The 21,997-nt window shown below is 30.2% G+C and overlaps 1 protein-coding gene and 2 long non-coding RNA genes across 3 annotated transcripts; all 3 read left to right on the top strand.

The window, feature by feature from the left end:
* The first annotated feature begins 777 nt into the window (after window positions 1-777).
* Window positions 778-3,494, top strand: LOC143049066 (uncharacterized). The gene is made up of 3 exons (XR_012970035.1): window positions 778-844; window positions 1,051-1,260; window positions 3,416-3,494. It is a non-coding gene; the product is annotated as an uncharacterized LOC143049066 (long non-coding RNA).
* A 4,886-nt stretch (window positions 3,495-8,380) lies between these two features.
* Window positions 8,381-13,449, top strand: LOC143049065 (uncharacterized). The gene is made up of 4 exons (XR_012970034.1): window positions 8,381-8,452; window positions 9,179-9,250; window positions 11,178-11,249; window positions 13,377-13,449. It is a non-coding gene; the product is annotated as an uncharacterized LOC143049065 (long non-coding RNA).
* Window positions 13,450-15,220: 1,771 nt separating this feature from the next.
* LOC143049064 (thrombospondin-2-like) lies at window positions 15,221-20,416 on the top strand. The gene is made up of 5 exons (XM_076222853.1): window positions 15,221-15,366; window positions 16,376-16,546; window positions 17,778-17,945; window positions 19,053-19,082; window positions 20,050-20,416. The coding sequence occupies exons 1-5, from the start codon at window positions 15,249-15,251 to the stop codon at window positions 20,130-20,132; spliced, it is 570 nt and encodes a 189-aa protein (XP_076078968.1). The 5' UTR covers window positions 15,221-15,248; the 3' UTR covers window positions 20,133-20,416.
* The last annotated feature ends 1,581 nt before the right edge of the window (window positions 20,417-21,997 follow it).

Raw genomic sequence — 21,997 nt, 5'->3', positions numbered from 1 at the left:
ATATACTACTTTTAAAGCTTTCTAAACAATCACTTCAATTGAATCATTTTCTGTTTTCAATTATTTTAACCAAATCAGTTAATATTTTTCACCTCCAAATGTTCAATAGTAATCTTTTCCTCTCATGTCTCCTCATTAAAAGTTAATGAAAGACTGGTCCGTACACTTCATTAATTATTCCCAAATTATGACATCATAATATGAAAATTCGAAATTTTCTTTCACAAACATCCAAAAAACAACATTTATCTAATGAGTCCATAATTTACCAATTCTTTGTGTCGCAATTGTATCTTTGTGACTCTGATAGCAGCAATCCCAGTTTTGCGAATGATTTATCTATTTTATTCTTTGATGATCAATAGAGTGTAACCTGCCAAATCCGACAACTGAGTATTCCAACACCCTGCTTTAACCGACACATTTTCATGGACCCAAAATATGCCTATAATTCAGAAAAAAACCCTGAGTTTTCCGACACCCTGGTAATCCAACATTTAATTCTGGTCCCCAAGTGTGTCTGATTACACAGGTTTCACTATAAAAGTACATACACGAAGTTTTGCTTCAGTAGTTAGATTTGCCATCTGTTGCTAAATTATTTTTTTTTTTTCATCTTGTTGTTTTTTTACGTGTATACTTTAGCAAAACGTTCTTCCTTGTCTGAAAAAAAATGTTTCCTGCAAGCCAATGAAAATAGATTGTCTTTAACTTCCCTCTTCCTCATACGCTAATAGTACAAAAAAAAATGCTACTGTTACGGTATATAAATATATAGCATTATACACAGTTGTATTACAAGATTGATTTGTTTAAATCAGTTGGGTTTGGAACTGAGGGGAATGTAAGTAAAGACAATTGAATTATAGTATTTCAACAATATATTAACTCGATTATTTAAAAAAATAGTAAGAAAATTATAAGTTTAATTCATTCTAAAATGTTATCATAATGGTTACCGCTCTGTTTCGTCATATAAGATTTTTCTCTAGACTAAATGAGAAACTTCAATTTCCTGATTTTTCAAACAGTTTTATTTTTCTTATCTAGTAACTTTCAAAAGAGTATCGACATAGACACTGGAACCATGTTGTTTAAGACGATAGCGGTTTTGACCCTTAGTATTTTAAAAGAAGGTTATGCTGTGCCATGTACCGAACCCGGACTGACAATGTGTGATTGCCAAGGAACAAAACTGTATTGTGCGGGACAAAATTTAGCACAAATACCCAGTAATATTCCTAAAAATACAACAGTCTTGTAAGTATTGCCGTACACTTGTACTTTTATCAACTTTGTTTTTCAGCTCATTGACTTTAATCATTATGTGTTTAAATCGCCAACGGTTCGTTCCGAATCTTTAAATTGATTATAATCTTGACTATTTTGATCCCAGGTGCATTTATCTGTGACCACATCTCGATAACTCAAATAAATATTGATATGTAATTTTCAGTCGTTTTTTAAAAGAATCCGTACTTTTGAAAAATAAAGTCGTTTCCATTAAAATTCGTTTTAATATTAAGAAAATTATCATTTAATTTTGATAATGATTCTGTTTCCATAAGATGGTTGGTACATGTAGCATGTGCATTGTTAAAAATAAATATAAATGATAAACTTTTGAATATCATCATTTAAAACCACAGGCCCTTCAATGTCATGATTGTGAACTATTATCTCCTCAGTAACATGTTTAGACCAAAACCTCTCAGTATTGACGATTTAGATCCATAAGCTTTTTACTATCATGATATTATTCAATAAGGAAGAATCATGAGCTAACAATATCATAATATAAAACAGTCAAAGATTTTTAAAATAAAGATGCAAAACCATGAATATCATGATATGGAACCATATACCATGCAATATCATGATTTAGTTCCATAAGATTTTAGAACCTCGAGCTCTTAATTAGTATATTTTAGAAACTTAAGCTCTGAATAATCATATCTTAAACCTCAAATTTAGATTTTCGTGATATAAAACCATAAACTGTTAACTATTTTGATTTAGGACCATTCAGTTTTGAATATCATAATTTAGAATCATTATCATTTCAAGTCTTTGATTTAGAACCTTAAGCTCTTTATTATCTGTTTTTAGAACCCCAAGCTTAGAATATCATTATATAGAACCATAAACTCTTTAACCTAATGATATTGAGCCATGCACAATTTCAAATTCTCGATTTAGAACCTCAAGCTCTTAAGTTTTACAACCTCCTGCTTAAAATATAGAACCATTAACTGTGTAATATCATGATTTAGAGCCGATTGATCATAATCGATTTAATAACCCGATTAAGAACAATAACCTCTGTAAAGTCTGTAATATACCGGAGTAGTATAATCTGCTTTTCAATATCATGATTCATGATAAGGCAGTAGGTTTCGTCATCTCATAACTTAAAACCAAAATAGGAATCATAAGCTTTGTAATATCATGATGCACGACTATGTACTCAGCACTATCGGGATTAAGAAGGTTAATAACTATAGGATTTTTAATATCATGATGTCGAAATACAAGCTCTTTGATACGATGATGTAGAATCACAAGATTTGCTCAATCTCTTATTTTCTATGTTGTTTTTTAGGTACTGTTTGTCCGTTGGTCTTTTTTTCTATTTTTCATGTTTAACTTATTATTTTGAATGTGCCTTTGGTGTCTTTGATCTCTCTTTTAGAATCACGATCTCTTCGATATAATGATGTAAAATCATAAGCTATGGATACCATACATATGAACCAATTTTCTTACTACGTATAATGAAAAACTAGACGCTTTTGATATCATGATACATGTAACATCCGTGAGACCTTTCATATGATGATGTAGTACCATAAGCTACATGTGTGTGTGTCACGATGTAGTATCATAAGTTCTTAATGTTGTATTTGATTTATTTTGCTATTATCTAAAGTTTTTATTATTTAAAAGATTTTAATCAGCTTTTACAAACTGTCTTTTTGTTATCAATTTAAAATACCTCTCGCAGCGATATTGCATTTTTATGCTGATGCAACTGAAAGCAATGACCAATCAGTCTTTTCCATGTATTTAAGTAAATTGAAAGACTTTTAGTCTGCTTTTTAACTGTCTTTTACTATAAAATTTGAGAAATCTGTCTTAGCGATATTGATTTTGTGCTGATGCGGCGTAAAGACATCACCAATCAATCGATCATAATATTGGTATGCACAGCTCAAGGAGAATGCAATGAAATCCTTGACAGTTTCAAACGATAACAATACCGATACGCAACAAGGATGCATTCAATCCTAAATCAAGTTGTGTCATATGTAAATTAAAAAAAGAAAATGTGTGTAACGGATGATTTTTATTATTTTGTTATAATCGCTATTCATTGATTAACATGTCTCCTTAAAGAATTATTCTTCGTTTTCAGAGATCTTTCGGGCAATCAGATTAGTGCAATAAATGCCACATCATTGTCAGGACTAACATCGCTTAAGTCTTTGTAAGTTCTACATATCAATGCTCAACAGCTATTTGCAAAGGAGGTATGCCTCTTGCAATTTAAGCTTTTGTAAAAAGTTGTAATTGAGCGCTCTCAATATTAAGAAGAAAGTGTGGTATGACTTCACATGAGATAACCTTCCATCTAAGTCACAATGTATAAAAAGTTAACAATCATAAGTCAAAGAACAACTTTCAACAAAGACCCTAGGAAAACTCCATATTTTGTATTATCTTTATTGACACATTACTGAAGGTTGTATCAGCAATGTTTTGAACAAATCCAAAAATCACCGCCGATTAATTAGTTTTACCAGAAAAACATTCCTAAGAAATGTAACATTTGATAGAAAATTATGTTATAGGTACTCTCAAGTGTACAAATGTTGATAGATATTTATATAATTTGTATCAATAGATATAAGAAGATGTGGTATGAGTGCCAATAAGACAACTCTCCACTCAAGATACAATTTGTTTAACTTAACCATTTTAGGTCAGAGTACGGTCTTCAACACGGAGCCTTGGCTTACAACGAATAGTAAGATATCAAGGGGGTTCAAGATGACAGATCTAGATTTTTACATTGAGGCAATGAAAATAAATTGGGTTAAAAATCATTAAAAAACATAGAAAACCTGTCTAATTTCTACCTAGAAATCTTAAAATGCTGGATTCAAAATGGTGACAGGAAGACAAAAAAAACCTGAAAACTATAGCGATATCAGGAAACAAGTTATATGGGGAAATCTACATATCAAGAATCAAGGCAAAAGTTTGCATTTTAAATATTGGATAGAAGAAGATATCATTTTTATTTATGACATAATCGACGATAAAGGAAAAATTTCTCAAAAAATCTTAGATAAACTAAAAAGGAAACAAAATTGAATAGCAGAAACATGTATTTTACGTAAAGCTATTCCCAATCATGGAACGAAAAGATAAAGAGTAAAACATCAACAAATACTAAAATTCATATTCAACAAGATATAAAGATGAATTGTCATGGATTGTATTACAATCTGGACAAAATTTCATTCAAAGAAATATACAATATTTTTATTAAATCTAATAAAGAGCTCCCAGTAGGATTCTATGTATGGAAAAATCATTTCAGTTTTGATAAAGTTACTTATTTTGTAAAGAAGAACCTTACTTTTACATTCCATTTTTTAAAAGATAATAGAATGAAAATGTTTTAAATGGAAATTACTGCATAACATTACAGCAACTAATCATACTTTGTACCGTTGGAAAATATCGGATAATCCAAATTGTGTGATTTGTGCCAAATGTGATAACTATATTCATTTTTCTTTGAATGTAAATGGGTAAAAACTTATTGGTCAATAATTTATGACATATTTATGTATTTAAATATAGATCAACATGTCTTCTGTCTTAAAAATCTTGTACTTGGATATAAAATTGAAGATATTGAATATAATCCATTTAATCATGTCATACCAATGATTTGTTTTGTAATTTATAAATGTTTTTATTTATCAGAAAAGGGAACTAATTTGTGAACATGTTGTCAGTTCTAAAAAAATGAAATTGAAACACAAATGTTATATCATCCAGATAGTCTACTTTTGAGAAAATTATTATTATATTTATCTTTTATGAGAATTAAACCTTAAATAAATACGAAAGTATTTAAATATCAAAGAATTAATCAATCAATGATTTAACAAATCAATCAAGATCAGATGTCAAAAGCTCTACTTTATTTTTACTTACCTGAAATATTCTATATTTTCTAAGTTTTAAAATTTACACATTTAATGAGTGACTTGATGACTGTCATAACTTACGTTCCATTTCATGACATTATTTGCCAAGCCATGAGGTCAGCCATGATTGATCATTGTACTTTCGGTTTAAACTAGTTTTATTATATCTAAACAAATTACGGACAAAAATCCGGTTTTTTGTTGTTGTTGTTTTTTAAATTACTTTCTTAAATGATTGTTTATATATAGTATATAGGATCACTGAATAATGTATATGTATTGTGTGCTCGTATGAATATTTTGTAAAAAACACCTAACACCAAATATAAATATAAGATATATTTTGCTTATCAAATCCCATGTTTTTATTAGCAATGAATAACACAAGGCGGAACCTTAGCGTCATTGTTGTAGCGCTAAAGGACATTGTTCACAACCAGTAGTGAAATAAAATATTTAAAGTTGAAAAAAAAAATAATATATAACGGGCCCCAAAAATTACTAGTGTAAAACCAATCAAACAGGAAAACCAACGATCTAATCTATAAAACGAGAAACACTTATGAACCACATCAGCAAACGACAACTATTGAACATCAGATACCTGACTTATGACAGTTGCAAACAAATGCAGCGGGCTTTAACGTTTTAATGGGTACCAACCTTCACCATTATCTGAAACAATAGTGTAGCATCAGAACATAGAAATACACAATATAAAATATCATTGAAATGGCTTAATTCAATCTGATTGATATCAGCAATGTCTCTGGAGAATGAAACAATTATCTGGCAAGAGTCATGCCTCTTTGAAATGAAATTGCATGCTTTCGTTTCTTGTACGATATGACAGCATACTGTTTTACTGAATCTTTAAAAAAATATTTTCTATTGGCGAGATAAAAAACGTTCAACGTGTTGGCTTTGAAACTTCGTTCTTTTTTAAACAAATTGAAAATCTATAGTTGCTGTCACGTAAAAATGGCACAATGAGTTTACCGTGCAAACACAATAAAAGGTAGGACAGTAGTTGATTTTTGGAATGATATTTGATTCCGATAATTGAAAAACGTCATGTTGAATGAATGCGGTTGTTAGTTTAACATTTCCAACCGAAAACTTTATACCAGTTTTACGTGACGTCGACTATAGATATCTTTTATAACTTCGTATTATGACAAACGTTTTATGCAATTTGTGTACGCTAATCTCCGCATATATTGTTTTGTAAATCTGATTGTATGCGTTTATTTATATCAAGAATAAGCCTTTTTGAAGGCAATAAAGATCAACCATTTCTTTGGTTTGAGATGTTTATCAACCACACTCAATCAAAGAATTCTTTCGTAAGTGCCATTGACCGGTTTTGTAAATATATTGGCGCTTATGGACGACATCAAACTAAAATTTATGACAAATGTGATGATATTAACTTTCCAATCGTTAACTTTCTATTTACCGGCTGTTGCTACCAGTTATTTACACTAATGAATATGTTTTTGTAGATCATTCAACGCAAACGAAATTTCAAGTATAGAAGATGGTGCTTTCGCTGATCTTCATTCTTTGGAAACATTGTAAGTATTTCATTACAAAGTGCAGACATGGAAGTAAATATTAAAAATGGTAATATATTATTCTAATTCAAATTTTGTAATCAGCCATTTATTTTGAATAATACACATATCCCCTATAACATGTAATACACATACCCCTTTAAAAAAAAACCACAAACAATTGTATACAATATTTAACACAATTTCATAAAGGTATACAGAATAAAGTAAACCATAGATACTTGGAGAAAATGTTACAATCAAGTGTATAGAAGTGGAACGACGTGATAATTTCGTTTAATAATTATATTTTAATCACCTGTAAAAGGATATGGGTAGTCTTGACGAAATTCACCAATTGAAATATAACATTTCTGTGTGCCATTTTAAACAATCGAAAAACAATTAGCAAATATCATTATTTGATTTGGCATAATATAAGAAAAATGAAAATGTGGTATGTTTGCCAATTAGACTACATTCCACAAGAGTTATCAAATGAACAATTAACAACATCATTTTAATCGCTTTTTATTGATGAATGTCTACTTTAAGAATTGTTCTCCATTTTCAGATCTCTTGAAAACAATAAAATTAATTCAATAGATGCCAATTTATTATCAGGATTAACATTACTTGAGGACTTGTAAGTACATAACAACTTAAAATCATCGTGTTTGTTCCTTTGTGAATGCAATCACGAAATTATAATGCATTTGATGCATTATTTATTTTTAGGCGATGGGTTTGTTCATCCCAGGGTCCTTTTATTTAATTTTATCGGCCTTCAATATCTGAACGACTTAGTAAATGACTGATTTTCTCTAAAAAAAAAAACATTTGCGATTATCCATAGTCATTATATTTATGAAAAGTCAAGTTAACAAGTTGTTCAATTCGATTCGAATATTCTATAAGATCTTGGATAGATATAATGTTATTCTATTTAATTTGCATAAATCTTCGAGAGGTATAATGCATTTATTTATCTGATTAACAAATTAAAAATCAATATGAGAATATGTTTTACATGTGAAGTTGATTTGTTCTGGATAACTCTTAAGTAAAAAAAAACAATAATTGCAAAGATGAGAGCATATCTAGTAACTTTGTGTCTATGTCTTTCTATATGTTATTTAAGGAATGACTGTAATATTTTTTTCTGTTTATAAAGAAATAACATAAAAAATTTGGTGCACACTGAATAACGCGCGTAGCGGGTTATTTAACAGTGCGCACCACATTTTTTATGTTATTTCGAATAGACAGAAAAAATATTACAGTCAATTCTTATAATTTAATTCTAAATTCCATTTTAAACCGGAGATAACCATGAAAAAACGTTGATGACGTCACGGTCACATGACGAAATTATATCTATGGGCTGATAACAAAATAACGTCAGCCAATCAGAAGACGCGTTACATCCAAAATTAAATTATGTAAAAATGTCATGGCAAAAAACACCGACAAACCATCAAAAGATAAACAACAATATATGAAAAAAATAAAATCAATCAAAAACTAAGTGAGTGCATAACAACTGAATCATGTGAATGTATGCACAACTGATATCATGATATTGTTTTTTTTGTGTAGAAGTTTAGACAACAACGAAATTTCTACCATAGAAGATGGTGCGTTCTCTGATCTTGGGTCATTGTTAACATTGTAAGTATTTAATTGCAAGTGCAAATATGGAAGAAAATATCTAAAATTCTAACCTTTTTCATCGACAAAATAAAAAAAAAACAAATTATGCAGAAAATTAAAAATGTGATGATATTAAGCCAAATGATAATGCATATTTTTAATTAGCCAATATTTCGAATAATACGATTACACTTTGATCACAGATACCCACCACCTCACCCCTCCCAGAAACAAACATGTATAAAAGAGGGACAAAAGATACCAGAGGGACATTCAAACTCATAAATTGAAAATATACTGACAACACCATGGCTAAGAAAGAAAAAGACAAACAAACAAAAAATAGTACACAAAACACAACATAAAAAACTAAAGACGAAGCAACACGAACCCCGCCAAAAATTGGGGATCATCTCAGTCGCTTTGGAAGGGTAGGCAGATCCCTCACCACTTGTGACACCCGTCTTGTTGCTCCTTTTAGTGCAAACCTGGTAATTAGTCTAATTCGGTGAGTCAAATTCGTGAAAATGATACTGGATTGAAGTTACGACATTAGGAACATATCTTTTATCATCGGCGAAACATATATTTAATAACGGTCAACCAACTTGTAATGTATAGAAAATTTGTTCAACTGTTAAATTTTTCTAATATATTTTCATCTTGTTTGTTTTTTTTTAATGTCACAATAAACACTATTTATTGATTAATATGTCAGCTTAAAGGATTATTCTCCGTTTTCAGATCTTTATACAACAATAAAATTAGTTCATTAGATGCAAAATTATTCTCAAGACTGACATTACTTCGTTCATTGTAAGTACATGACAACTAAAAATCGTATTTGTTCTTTAATTATGTTTTAAATAAATAACAATGATGTGACAAAATACATAAAAAAAAAAACAAAAAAAAAACAAAAAAAAAAACAAACAACAATGTATAAAACAAAACATAGAAAGTCAAAGACTAAACAAGACATACCCCACAAAATACCGGCTGAGTTTCGAAGTAGTTTGGAAGGGTGAGCTGACATGTTTTACATGTGACACTTAATTCGGCAAGTCCATTTCAGGAAAAGATGACGCGATTGTACATGTAGTAACGACAATTGAAGCAAATCCGTCGTCATGAACATTCACAAAATTGTGCAGAATTAATATATTTATAATGATAATATTTAAGTTCCTTATTGGATTAATTTTTAAATTATATAAGTTGCCAATGCGTATCACGATGCAGGGATATAGACATATTAGACACCAGTCCTTCTAGTTTTGTAAGCTCTTTAACGTATACAATTCTTGTCAGATTATGATAGAATTCATATATTTAAGTTTATATCACTTATATTCCGGTCAAGTAAGAAAATCATTGCTAAACAAAAAATTTCAAAGTATTATGTTCCTTACAAGTTAAAGTTTTCTAGATATTTGCATTTCAGCGATTTCACGCCTACTATCTCATAGGGTCGTTATAAATCTATATTGACACATTCGTGAAATATATAGCAGCAATGTCTTATACGAGTTCGAAAATCAGCGCTGGCCAATTGATTATACAGGAATATTGTTGCTTACAGATGAAAAATTGTATTAGGAAACTCTTAAGTGTACAATTATTGCCATATAATGATGTTAATTGTATGAAACAAGTATGTCAGTCATGTCTATCTCAACTTTGAAGATCAGTGCGGATCAACTATTTAAAAAAAAAAAGTAATTCCCCATTAAAATTCATATTTATTTATAAATCTGCGCTCTCACACCTACATTTCTTGAAGGATTGTTATACATTTGATAACAAAGGTTGATGTTTTAGCAATTTCTCACAATTTTTTGGCAATAGTTGTGTTGGAAATTTCAATATATTGAAAAAAACAGAGATGGAAAATACATGCTTATATTTCTTGTGAGATCATAATAAAAGCTTAAAAGATTTTTTTTTCAATTATTCATGTACTGCCTTTAGTCAGATCAAATACATTGGAACTCTGGTCTTGTCTTTCTATAAAACCAGGTCTTATCCACCATTTTATACATAAAGAACATGTCTGTACCAAGTCAGAAATATAACAGTCGGTTTCCATTTGTTTAACATGCTTGAGCTTTTGATTTTGCCATTTAATAAGGAAATTTCTGACTTCAATTTTTTCCTGGATTTTTTCAAATTCTTAATATATTACTTTTTGTTTAAAAAAAACACCTGGATACATGTATCTTTTATAATTCCTAACTGTAACAGATGTTTTAAGCAATTATTGTCAGCAATCTATAGTCTCCCTATATATTTTTTTGTTTGTTTTTTGTTTTTTGTATTTATTTTCAATTAATTACATCAAAAATCAGTCATACTCAAGCAACGCAACGAGTTCGTATGACCGGATAACCGAAACCCGAAGTCGACACTACTCAAGTTGTTATCATAACAAAGTGGTTAATTAACATTGGAATTGATTAATGAATATCAAGAGAAATTATCAGTGCAACCTGGTTTGTCCTCGCTTTTCAATTTTTGCTTTTTACATTGATTTGTACTTCCTAAGAAATTATTCAAATAATTTGATAACTGATATACTATTGTTGCTACAGGTTTCAAACACTTACAAAAAAATAACAGTACCACACCCAAACAATTAAATTACTTAAAGATTTGTTTTTTACTAATTTCTATTCTATTATTATCATTTGCTAAAAGCGTTTAATATATTCACAACTGATATATCGATATATTTATTTTGTAGAGAAATCAGTGAAAACGAAATTACTAGTATAGAAGATGATGTGTTCTCTGGTCTTCAGTCTGTGATTTCACTGTAAGTTCTTTATTAAAAACAGCGAACATGGAAGTAAAAATTAAAACTGCTAATGTTTTTGATCGACAAATCAAAATAGATTAATAAGAGAAATACTGCAAATCCAAATGTGATAATACTAAGACAATTTTGAATTTAAATGTGTAATCATGCAGTCATTTCGAATAATGAAACTATATTACACATACTCACTACCAAAAAACTAAAAAAAAATACTTACCCGTCCACGTTCACTTTGTGTTCTGTTATATGTATTTCTATTTATATCCATCTGATGAGTTAATCCTATTTCAACTGATTTTTATAATTCGTTCTTATGTTGTACTGTTACACCATTGTTCAAGGTTAGGGAAGGGTTGGCATCCCTCTAACATGTTGAACCTCGCCACATTCTGTATGTAGCTGCCTCTCTCAAATCAGGAGCCTGTAATTCAGTGGTTGTCGTTTGGTGATGTGTCACATATTTGTTTTTCGTTCATTTTTTATACACAAATTAGACCGTTAGTTTTCTCGTTTGAATTGTTTTATATTTGTCATTTCGGGGTCTTTATAGATGACTATGCGGTTTGGGATTCGTTTATTGTTGAAAGCAATACGATGACCTATAGTTGTTAATTTCTGTGTGATTTGGTCTCTAGTGGATAGTTGTTCCATTGGCAATCATACACCATCTTTGTTTTATATTTAAAATCACACCTACTTGAAGAATGTTTACAATCAAATATATAAAAACGGAACCACGCAAGGAAATACCATACTAGTAATAATATTTTCACATTTCCAATGGTAAGGGTTCAAAGTCTTGATGAAATTCATCCTTCAATTTATTGTTTTTACGTTTTTTTTTTAATATATCATTACTGGGTGACCTAAACAAAAAAAACAGTTCTTAATTTTCTCAGATAGCACATTTAATTTTGTAAACTTTCCAATTGTATAATAAATACAATTACGCTGCAAGTGTACAATATTTAACCTAATTAATGATGATTTATGTCATGATAATTGGAAGGTTTAAATGCATTCATAATTTAATTGTGTTATATATATATATAAATTCTGTCACGGACTAGCAATGTCGCGGTTGTGTGCTTGTAATGTTTAAAATCTTTGTTTAACGGGACAAGTTTGCTATTATTTGTTACCTCGGTTTTATTTCACAATGTCTTTATAATCATTATCAGGGCTAACATCGCTTCAGCTATTGTAATTACGTAAGAATGCAAAATCGTATTTGTTCCGTTGTGAATGTAATCACGAAGTTATTATGTACTGGATATAGGACATATTTATATGCAATGGTTTTGTCCATCCGATCGTCCTTTTATATCACATTTTCGCCATTCGATGTCTGTAAGACTTGACCAATGGCTGATTGTTTTATGTTTTCATTTTTGAGAATATCCGTAGTCATTGTACAGTCATGTTGTACATGTTGTATTTTTAAAAAGGTTGTCTATTGCTAAAACATTGTTGCATTTAAGCATGTAAATAATCTATAAGAGATCGGATATATATAATATAATTCCATTTTTTTTGACAAAATTCCTTTAAAGATCTGATGTCAAATTGGAGATCAATTCAAGAATAAGTTTTATATGGGATGTTCATTTTTCCTGATGAACTCTTATGTTAGAAATGCAACACTTAAACCTGTCATAATTAAAAAGAAAAGATAGCATATCTAGTACATATTTGTCTCTGCCTTATACGTGTGTTGTTAATATCGGCACAGAAGATGACATCAAACTCAAATATGAGTTAGGATGAGTTATAACGACATGATAACCGAACCTGATGTTGACACTACACAAGTATTTGAGGTCTCCATCACGTATTTGTTGATTATCATTGGAGGTGATTAATGCATAACAAGAGCCATTATCAGTGCAACCTCTCCTCGTTTGTCAGTAGCTGCCGTTTGCATTGATTTGTACTTTCTGAATGGATTTACTTGGGCTTGCTCATCGGTATACTTTTATTGTTTCTGACCTTTAAAAGAAAGTTACGGTACTACTTCCGAACAATCCAGTTCTTTAAAGATTGACATTATAAATGATTATTTTTCTTATTTTAATTGCCCGAAGGACGGAATTCATGCACAAATTATATTTCATTTGTTTGTAGATCTTTAAGCAACAACAGAATTTCTAGAATAGAAGATGGTGCGTTCTCTGATCTTCAGTCTTTGCGATTTTTGTAAGTAGTGTATCGCTACATGCAAATATTGATGTAAAGATATAAAAAAAATGCAAACCTTTTCGATCGACAAAATAGAATAATAAGAGGGATTTATCATTCCAAATTGTTAAATTGTACGTATAAAATAGTTATTCTTTCGTGCAGATATTATTCAAAATGCTAGAAACAAATCGCCACTTGATAAAAATCAGATCTGTCAGATGCTAAATTAGATTTGTTTATCCTCGTGTAAGTTCTGAAAATCTCAAAATGAAATGAGTTTACACCAATTTCTTATACAAATTAATCGGCCAATTATTTCGAATAATGCTTTGACACGACATTTAGATCATAATACCCAACTTGTATATACAGTTTGATATTATAAAATATAATATTACGATGCAAGGACATTTTATGCTAGACGTTAAAAGAGCAAATGTTCGATTTTTTTCTCTTGTTTAATTGTTCTAATATTTTCACATTTCCGGGGGTAATGGTCCAAAGTATTGGTTAAACTCAACGTAACATTTCTTTTCATTTTTTGTTTTGTCTTTGACAATGAACATTTGTGAGTATCCTTATTAACAATCGAAAACAGCGGTTTAGCAATACGGTTTAGTAGTCAATACTATTGTTTTATTTTGCATGATATAGAAAGAAGAAGATATGATGTGATTGTCAATGAGACGACTATCTACGAGAGTAACGAATTGGAATATTTAAAATGTAACGCCTGAACGTATATATATGGTTAATAACTATTAAACACATCGCGAGTCTTCGATTTTCAGATAGCACATTTAATTTTAAACTCCCACACAACATGTTTATTGTTTAACTGCCACATGAAGATTAAAAAAAAGAACATCACAGGGAAGCTTTCAAATTAGATTATTTGATGACGCTTCTAATGTCTCATTGGGTAATGCGATTGTTCACTTGTTGGTAATATGATACTGTAAAAAAATGCGGTTTATAAATGAAAATAGGACTAAACCGACACGAAGAAAGCACAAAATCGTAAGCAACATGTACCAAGGAAAACTGATATATAGGTCATAGCGGTCGATAACCGTTGCGATGTGCTTCTTGACGTGTGTATACCGTAGCTGTTTGTATAATACTACATCATTGTACATATCATTGTGATTTGACTTCCATTTTTTGTTGAAGTAATAACAGATAATAAAAATACTGTTCTTTATCAAACTTCTAACATTTATACATTAGTATGATAACTTATTTAAAAGTTAAATCTATTTAAAACAATCACTTATTAACTTGTTCTCTTTGATGTATGTTAACGACTATTTAAACCGCATCTGGTTAAAATGGTTCTGCATAACTTATATTTTTCTGATGTTGCATTATGCTATAGATGGAAATAATTTGACAACGGTATCTGCTAATGTATTTAACAAAGATGTAGATCTTCGTTCATTTTGAGTACCATTGCTATATGAAAGACAATGGTGAAGTATAATTCAATCTTTGAAAAAATATGATATCACTTGAATGTTTCCCAAATGTACTTTTTTAAATGCATTAAATTGATTTTTAAGTTCACTCAAATTGATTTTTTGGGGGGCATTCAATACTATTTGGTTTGACGTTGATGTTATGTATCTATCATATCTATCAGGTTATTAGTTTTATATATATTTATTCGTTTTCACAAGCTGTATTCTAAAAATGATTTCATTGAAAGTTTGAAAGGAATCAAATGTTACGGTGAAGAAAGAAAATATACTTTTTTAAATATTCAAAATTACGTGTTGTAGGCAACTTCGTGGTAACCCATTGATATGCTGTACAATGGCTGATTTTTTTGAATGGCGATCAAATCAAACCAATATTGGGAGACTCTCTGGCACTTGTACTGATTTTAACTTAACCACTGACATCAACAGTTTTAATGCATCAAAGTGTCCAAGTAAGTATTAAGTTGTTTTTTTTAAGAGTAATTGAATTCATAGATGTGCCGGTAGAGAAGGACAAACACTCGTCATTACTGTATACTTTTTTCTGTACTACAGTAAAACATGGCTAAACCGAATCCTGCGTAAACCGAAAACCTGTATAAACCAAACATGTTCTTAAGCACTGTCATATCAAATTGTATGCGTTGTCAACTTGATTAAACCTTAAACCGAAAATCGGTCAAAACATGAAGTAACCATTTCACTATGCAAATAAGCAAGCACACAAGCGCTTATTGCTTTTAAATGACGATCACTTGCTTTGTTGTGTGAGTAAATTTCTAAAACACATTATTTAATTCTTACATAACTAGATCTTCAAAAATACACAAATATTTATTATTCACATTATGTGTAACTTGATGAAAGAAGTGCCATACTAGCTGTGGGGCTATGTTTGGTCCATCATTTTCTACTTTAAAAAATGCCTGCACCGGGTCAGGAATGTTCTTTTACAATACTACAAATATCTAAGATCATCATTAACAGAAGGATTATCTCCGGAATCTATAATAATATAAATTTACATAAGTGCATGTTCATCTGTAAGATAGAGTGCCTAACAATGTAATTTTAACACACTATTTAGTATGTAAATATAAGAATGTTTAAAATATTTACAAAATGATGAAAATAAACTCAATATTTCGCTAGACCAACTAGCTTTATCAAGCGTGCATCTATCCAGGTGAAATCGGATGTAGATGATACGAATCTTTTTTTTTCATCTGTAAGATAGATATAGATAAACACATTCTTTGAAATCACCCATAACACCTTTGCATCATCTTAGTAAAAAAAAATATTTGAAGATTACAATTGCAAGAACTGACATTTAAGACATACTCATAAAAAAGGTTGCCTTAGAAGCATGAAGGTAATCAACGTAACAACTGTAAAGATTATGTTTTTGTTATTCATGATTAGAATAAATAAATCCATTAATAAAATGTTTATATTTAGAAGTTGATGGCGGATGGAGCTCTTGGGTGAACTCAACATGTTCGGCCACATGTGGAAACGGTATTCAATCCAGAAATCGTACGTGTGACAGCCCATTACCTTCCGCCGGTGGAAAATATTGTGAAGGGTCTAATGAAGAATCATTAAAATGCAGTTTAACTGATTGTCCAGGTATTTATAAATACGGGATTTAAGATAAAGTTAATATATTATGCGTACCTAATCATGTATTTAATTTTTGGTAAGGCAGAGAGACTAAAAAACGAGGAAGAAAAAACTAAAATAGAAAGGTTTACAATTCCGGAACTTCGTTTTGAGCATCATATAACATTTATGAATCTGACCAATAAACAGAGACTGTTTTGAATCGTACAAAACGTAGGTTTAATTGCAAACCTTTTTTATTTTTGTTTTTCTTCCTCGATTTTTAGTCTCCTCCGGAGGAACAACAAACTCGTTTTGTACCGATTGACTAAGATGAATGTTTTGAAAGCAAGACATTCATAAAGTTTTATTCATATTTTAGAGCTAAGTACGGTGTTAAAATGAATACAGGGGAAAACTATTCTTGAAATAAATGTATTGCATTGGGTTTGCCAAGGTAATACATACGAATTTCACTTTAACGTGCAATATACAGATATAACGGCGTTAAACGCAAATTACAGACAATTTTTAATGAAACTTGAGAACAAATAAGGCTTGATATATGATTTTATTTCTGAATATAAGAAATTACTTGCCGATATATTCCAATGATGGTGAACTCCTTTATTTATGAACTACTTTACAGTAGAGTTAACCGGTTACTTGTTTCATCGATACTAAATGTTTATACAGAAGTATATAATATTCACACTATATACGCAATTTAATCAACTTCCCTATGTCATATACTTTATGGAGTCAAATATCAAACACAAAATGTTCAGATATACTTTTTTGAAATTGCAGTAGGGTTCAATCATTTATATACTGCAAAATGTTATATAACACGGCTAAGTCTCTCAGAATGATTAAGAAGATGTGGTATGAGTGTCAATGAAACAAATGTCTTTTTACGAAACAAGACTTTTAACTCCTTATAGTTATCAAAGGTACCAGGAATATAATTTTGCACGCCAGACGCGCGTTTCGTCTACATAAGACTCATCAGTGACGTTCATATCAAAATATTTATAAAGCCAAACAAGTACAAAGTTGAAGAACATTGAGGATCCAAATTCAAGAAAACCCATATCGAGATTATTTATCAGTTGGTATTAACAATTGGTTCAACGGTAATTGCACTAACCTATTTCTCATTAAGCGACATTGTCATCAATCTAAAAAGATAAATAATGCTGTCAAATATCAATTGTGTATATTAACGTGAAAAACTTATTCAAATAATCTGTTTAAGTTGATGGTCAGTGGGGCGCCTGGTCGACTGGAACATGTTCTGTCACATGTGGTAATGGCATTAGATATAGAAATAGACGTTGTGACAGCCCACCATCTTCTAACAATGGACAAGATTGTATTGGTTCCAGTACACTCCACGTGATTTGTAACTCAGGAGTTTGTCCAGGTACAATAACACATAAATCAAGAAATGATGACTAGTACCCTGAGTATGACATTTGAACATCGATAAACCTATATTGGCTCTAAATATGTGATCTACTCGTGTCTATTAACTGCTTATCATTTTTGTGGTTGCTTATTTTTTTTAATTATTTGTAAGGATTTTTCTTGTTATTAGGATATAAGCAATTACAATTGATTTGAAATAATTATCAATAGATTTTTCATACATTTAACATTGGGACGTTTTTCTTTCGAAAACTATGGTAAATTTTTAAAGTTTACTACATGGATTAAATTGAAAAATCTTAATTTTTGAACAGGAGTGACGAAAATCCTCACGGACGACGCAGTGATAAAAGCAATCACATTTAAATCAGGGCGGCAGCAAACAACGACAAAACTTTAACTGACTGAAATTTAGCATGATTCTTGATAAAATTGATTTATCCTGGGTGTAATAAATAACATCGTGTGTAATGGACATATCAGTCAGTGGTTGATTATACCACACGTAAGGGAACACTTGCTTCAACTAAAGGCATAGATGAAAACGCTATTAACACACTTCCAAGGGCCCGTTTAATATGGCACGAATTTGTTTTATGTAAATCTTACAAACTTTAGGATCATATAAAGAGTTTTTTATTTATTAAACTTTGCATTGTTAAACAAATAAAAGTTAGGAGATGATGTTCAATTATCTCTGTGGTTTAAGGGATATATAAATATCAAATTCGAAAAAAATATTCGTAATCGATGTCATAGGAATAGTCCTACTACCATATATGTCTGTTCTATTCCGTACAGATATTTTCCTCCGTTATATATCGAGGCACTCCTACTTGGGATATAGGTTTAATGCTTCATGAAATATTAACACGGATATTTACACAGTGTGCTGGGGCGCTTAACTTTAAAAAATGATATACTGTGGATTTTAAAAACAAGTACCTGTATTATGTTACAAGCAGACTTACTTTGCAAAAAGAAGAAAAATATTTACTGAAATGAAAACAAGTTATTCTTATCATGTAGATTTTGTGTAGCTATAAGAATTAATTTTATGAAGCCTGTCACCGGCATTTAATGTTTATTATTGTATTTACAGAATCATGTAAAGGATCAAGAAAGAAACCAGGTAAATGATATTAAGATTGATATTTTATTTTCACGCATGCGCATACAACTTTTGTTACCCTTTTATGAAATAATGCGCTGTAGATTTACACTACGATTGTAGAAGTACAATATTCTCTAATCTTTCATTCCCTCCATCGATTCGTTTATTCATCGTTCTTAATAAAGTTGAGAAATTTTGTCGATATATATTTCCATGACTGTGAGGTCACATTTACATCTAACGTTGTACTAATGTTAGTTATGATATGACATATCTAAGTCTTTGTATTGTGGAGTTGTTGAAATCTTTGTTTTGTTAATTACCATGATTTTAATTCTCACTCGATTTATGTTTTTGAAAATTGTATATTATTATTATTATCCTAGCTCATTAAACAACTCGACATGAAAGAGTAAGGGGTAAAATATTGATGAATTATATTTTATATTGGTATATGTGTATGTATATGTATATGTTGACATACATCGTCTATTTCATTACCTGTATAAGTTATGAAACAACGTGTCAGTTTTTATGACATTTTATGTATCATTAAACCAACACAGCATTTTAAATGACCGTCATACAAGTGGGAGATTTAGTTAGCTTGAAAACCTGGTTTGGTCAACCATCTTTTACATCAGAAAATGCCTGTACCAAGTCAGGAATATGACAGTGTTTATCCGTTTGTTTGAAGTGTTTGAGCGTTTCATTTCTTCATTTGATTAGGGCTTACAGTTTTAAAGTTTCCTCGGAGTTCAGAATGTTTGTGATTTTACTTTTCGATAACGGGGCTTTAAATGCTTAAATACTCCTTTGCCATGCTATGACAAATTTAGATTATTTCTTAACTTAACTCCTTAATCTAGCTAAAACAAAATACTAATTATAGCTTTGGTAAGCATGTTCGATTATATTAAAATCAAATATAAAAAAATCCATATTTATATTGACATTGTGTTTGATCATCATTTTCGTCTTGTAGAATCAAAGAGAATGAAGGCTAGAAAATGGAAAAGATATCAGTATAGACAATTGAATAGAAGAGCAGATACACACCACAAATAACGTGTACAGCATGGTTGTCTTATATCTGGGGGAAGATGCAAGACAATAGACTCAAGAGGGATTTTATCTATAACATATGTTTTATTTCTTATTGTTGATTACTTTTTATGGGTTATATTTCCTTTCTTCTTTCTTTCTTTTTTGTTTCTAATTTGTTGGATGAGTCCACATCAGACTGAGTTATAATTTTGGTATATCAAAATACAGACCGATATTTTCTGTATAAGCCATTAACCAATATGTATGAATATGTATTTTGGAAAAATCGACGTAAACTATTTGATCCGGGTTATTTTTATAATAAAAATTGATTTTATCTCTGTGTATTATTTCTTCCATATAATATGTTTTGATTATTTCCTAATGAAGATTTATCCCGTAAAAAAATACCAAACACCAAATCAAATAAAAAAACAGAAGTCCAAAATTGCATATCCCTAACTTAAAATAGGCTTTTTCCGAATAAAAGGGCTACACATGCATACACTATTAATGTGTTATCTTGAATTTTGTAGCCCTGGGTCGATACTGCTTTGCTTTTAAAAAACAAATTCTTGAGAATATCCTCAGCCTAGTAAACAGAGCCTCAGTACTGTCATTATATATATCATGCATTTCTTGAGTTCACCGTTGATTAATACTTTTACTATAAAATTGATACAGATCTATGAAATCAAATTTTGTATTCCTTCGGACAGTCTTAATCCGGATTTGTTTGCTATTTGTGCAGGTCCGTTAAGTTTTTTGGACGTTCCGTTATCTATACAATGTACATCCTTGGATTCAAATGTGTGGCATTGCACTCTCTTCTTGATGTTAAACCCATAAAACCGCTCCAAAAAAAGTAAATTGTTAATTAAAGTGTTATTTTGATTTTTAAACATTTAGAGATTACGCTGCAAAGTAAAAGTAAAAATGGAAAATGGAAACAGGGAATATGTCAAAGAGACTACAACCCGACCAAAGAGCAGACAACAGCCGAATGCCACCATTGGATCTTTAACACAGCGAGAAAAACCTCACACTTGGTCCTCATTTGGACCCTAAATATAAATTGTGAATCTATGCAGTGAAAATGGATATCACACTTAACTCCAAATCATATAAAAAAACTAGAATTTAGAAAACTAGACTAACAAAGCCCAGAGGCCTATATACATATGTGAATCCACGTGAATACATATACATATGCATATGTGAAATAAACCTTCACCTTCATCTTTGACTTTCATTGAACATCATAGCGTTCGAATCTTGATAATTTGTGATTCAATAATACCTCTATTTTTTTCGAGCGCCATTCAGGTCTTGTGTGTTAAAAAAGTATATTCATGAATATTTGAAAAGAAATAGTGAAAAAAAATATTCTTCTGCTTTTTTACAAACTAGGTCAACTGTTTTTTCAACATTTGTTTTAGTTTCAATTTGTTCTCATATTCTTTATGCTTCTTTATAAGAAAATAGGAAAGAAGGGTACATGTACATATGCTTTTATGTAATGGTATAGTTCAATGAAATGTTGCATCTTATAGTGTAGTGGTATAAATTGTTGTATTTTGTATATAAACTTTGATTATGGACTTTCCGATTAGATTTTCCTCTAAGTTAAGTATTTTTGTGATTTTACATTTTACGAGTGTCGGTCATTGAAGTCGGTAAGGGAACATGTAGGTGTCTTTAAAACCAACGTTGTTTGTTGTTGTCTATTTGTCTTTTTGTTTATGTTTTAATATGCATTTAGTACGTTATATCAATTATACCTTCAAATCGCTTAGCTTACACTTTACATAAAAAAATAATGTTAAGGTGGCATAAATATAAGAATACAAGATTGAAGCTGTACATGTATTCACAGAGAGACTTTT

The sequence above is a fragment of the Mytilus galloprovincialis genome, chromosome 10 (assembly GCF_965363235.1).
Source record: "Mytilus galloprovincialis chromosome 10, xbMytGall1.hap1.1, whole genome shotgun sequence".
Lineage (NCBI taxonomy): Eukaryota > Metazoa > Mollusca > Bivalvia > Mytilida > Mytilidae > Mytilus > Mytilus galloprovincialis.
The sequence above is the reverse complement of the archived record's forward strand: the minus strand, read 5'-3'. Positions and strand labels throughout refer to the sequence as shown.

Bases quoted from the DNA above. Each gene is read 5' to 3' on its own strand.
- LOC143049064 (XM_076222853.1), top strand. From the start codon at position 15,249: ATGGCTGATTTTTTTGAATGGCGATCAAATCAAACCAATATTGGGAGA. The intron at 16,547-17,777 runs GTATTTATAAAT...AATCTGTTTAAG, and splicing joins CAGTTTAACTGATTGTCCAG to TTGATGGTCAGTGGGGCGCC. The intron at 19,083-20,049 runs GTAAATGATATT...TTCGTCTTGTAG, and splicing joins AGGATCAAGAAAGAAACCAG to AATCAAAGAGAATGAAGGCT.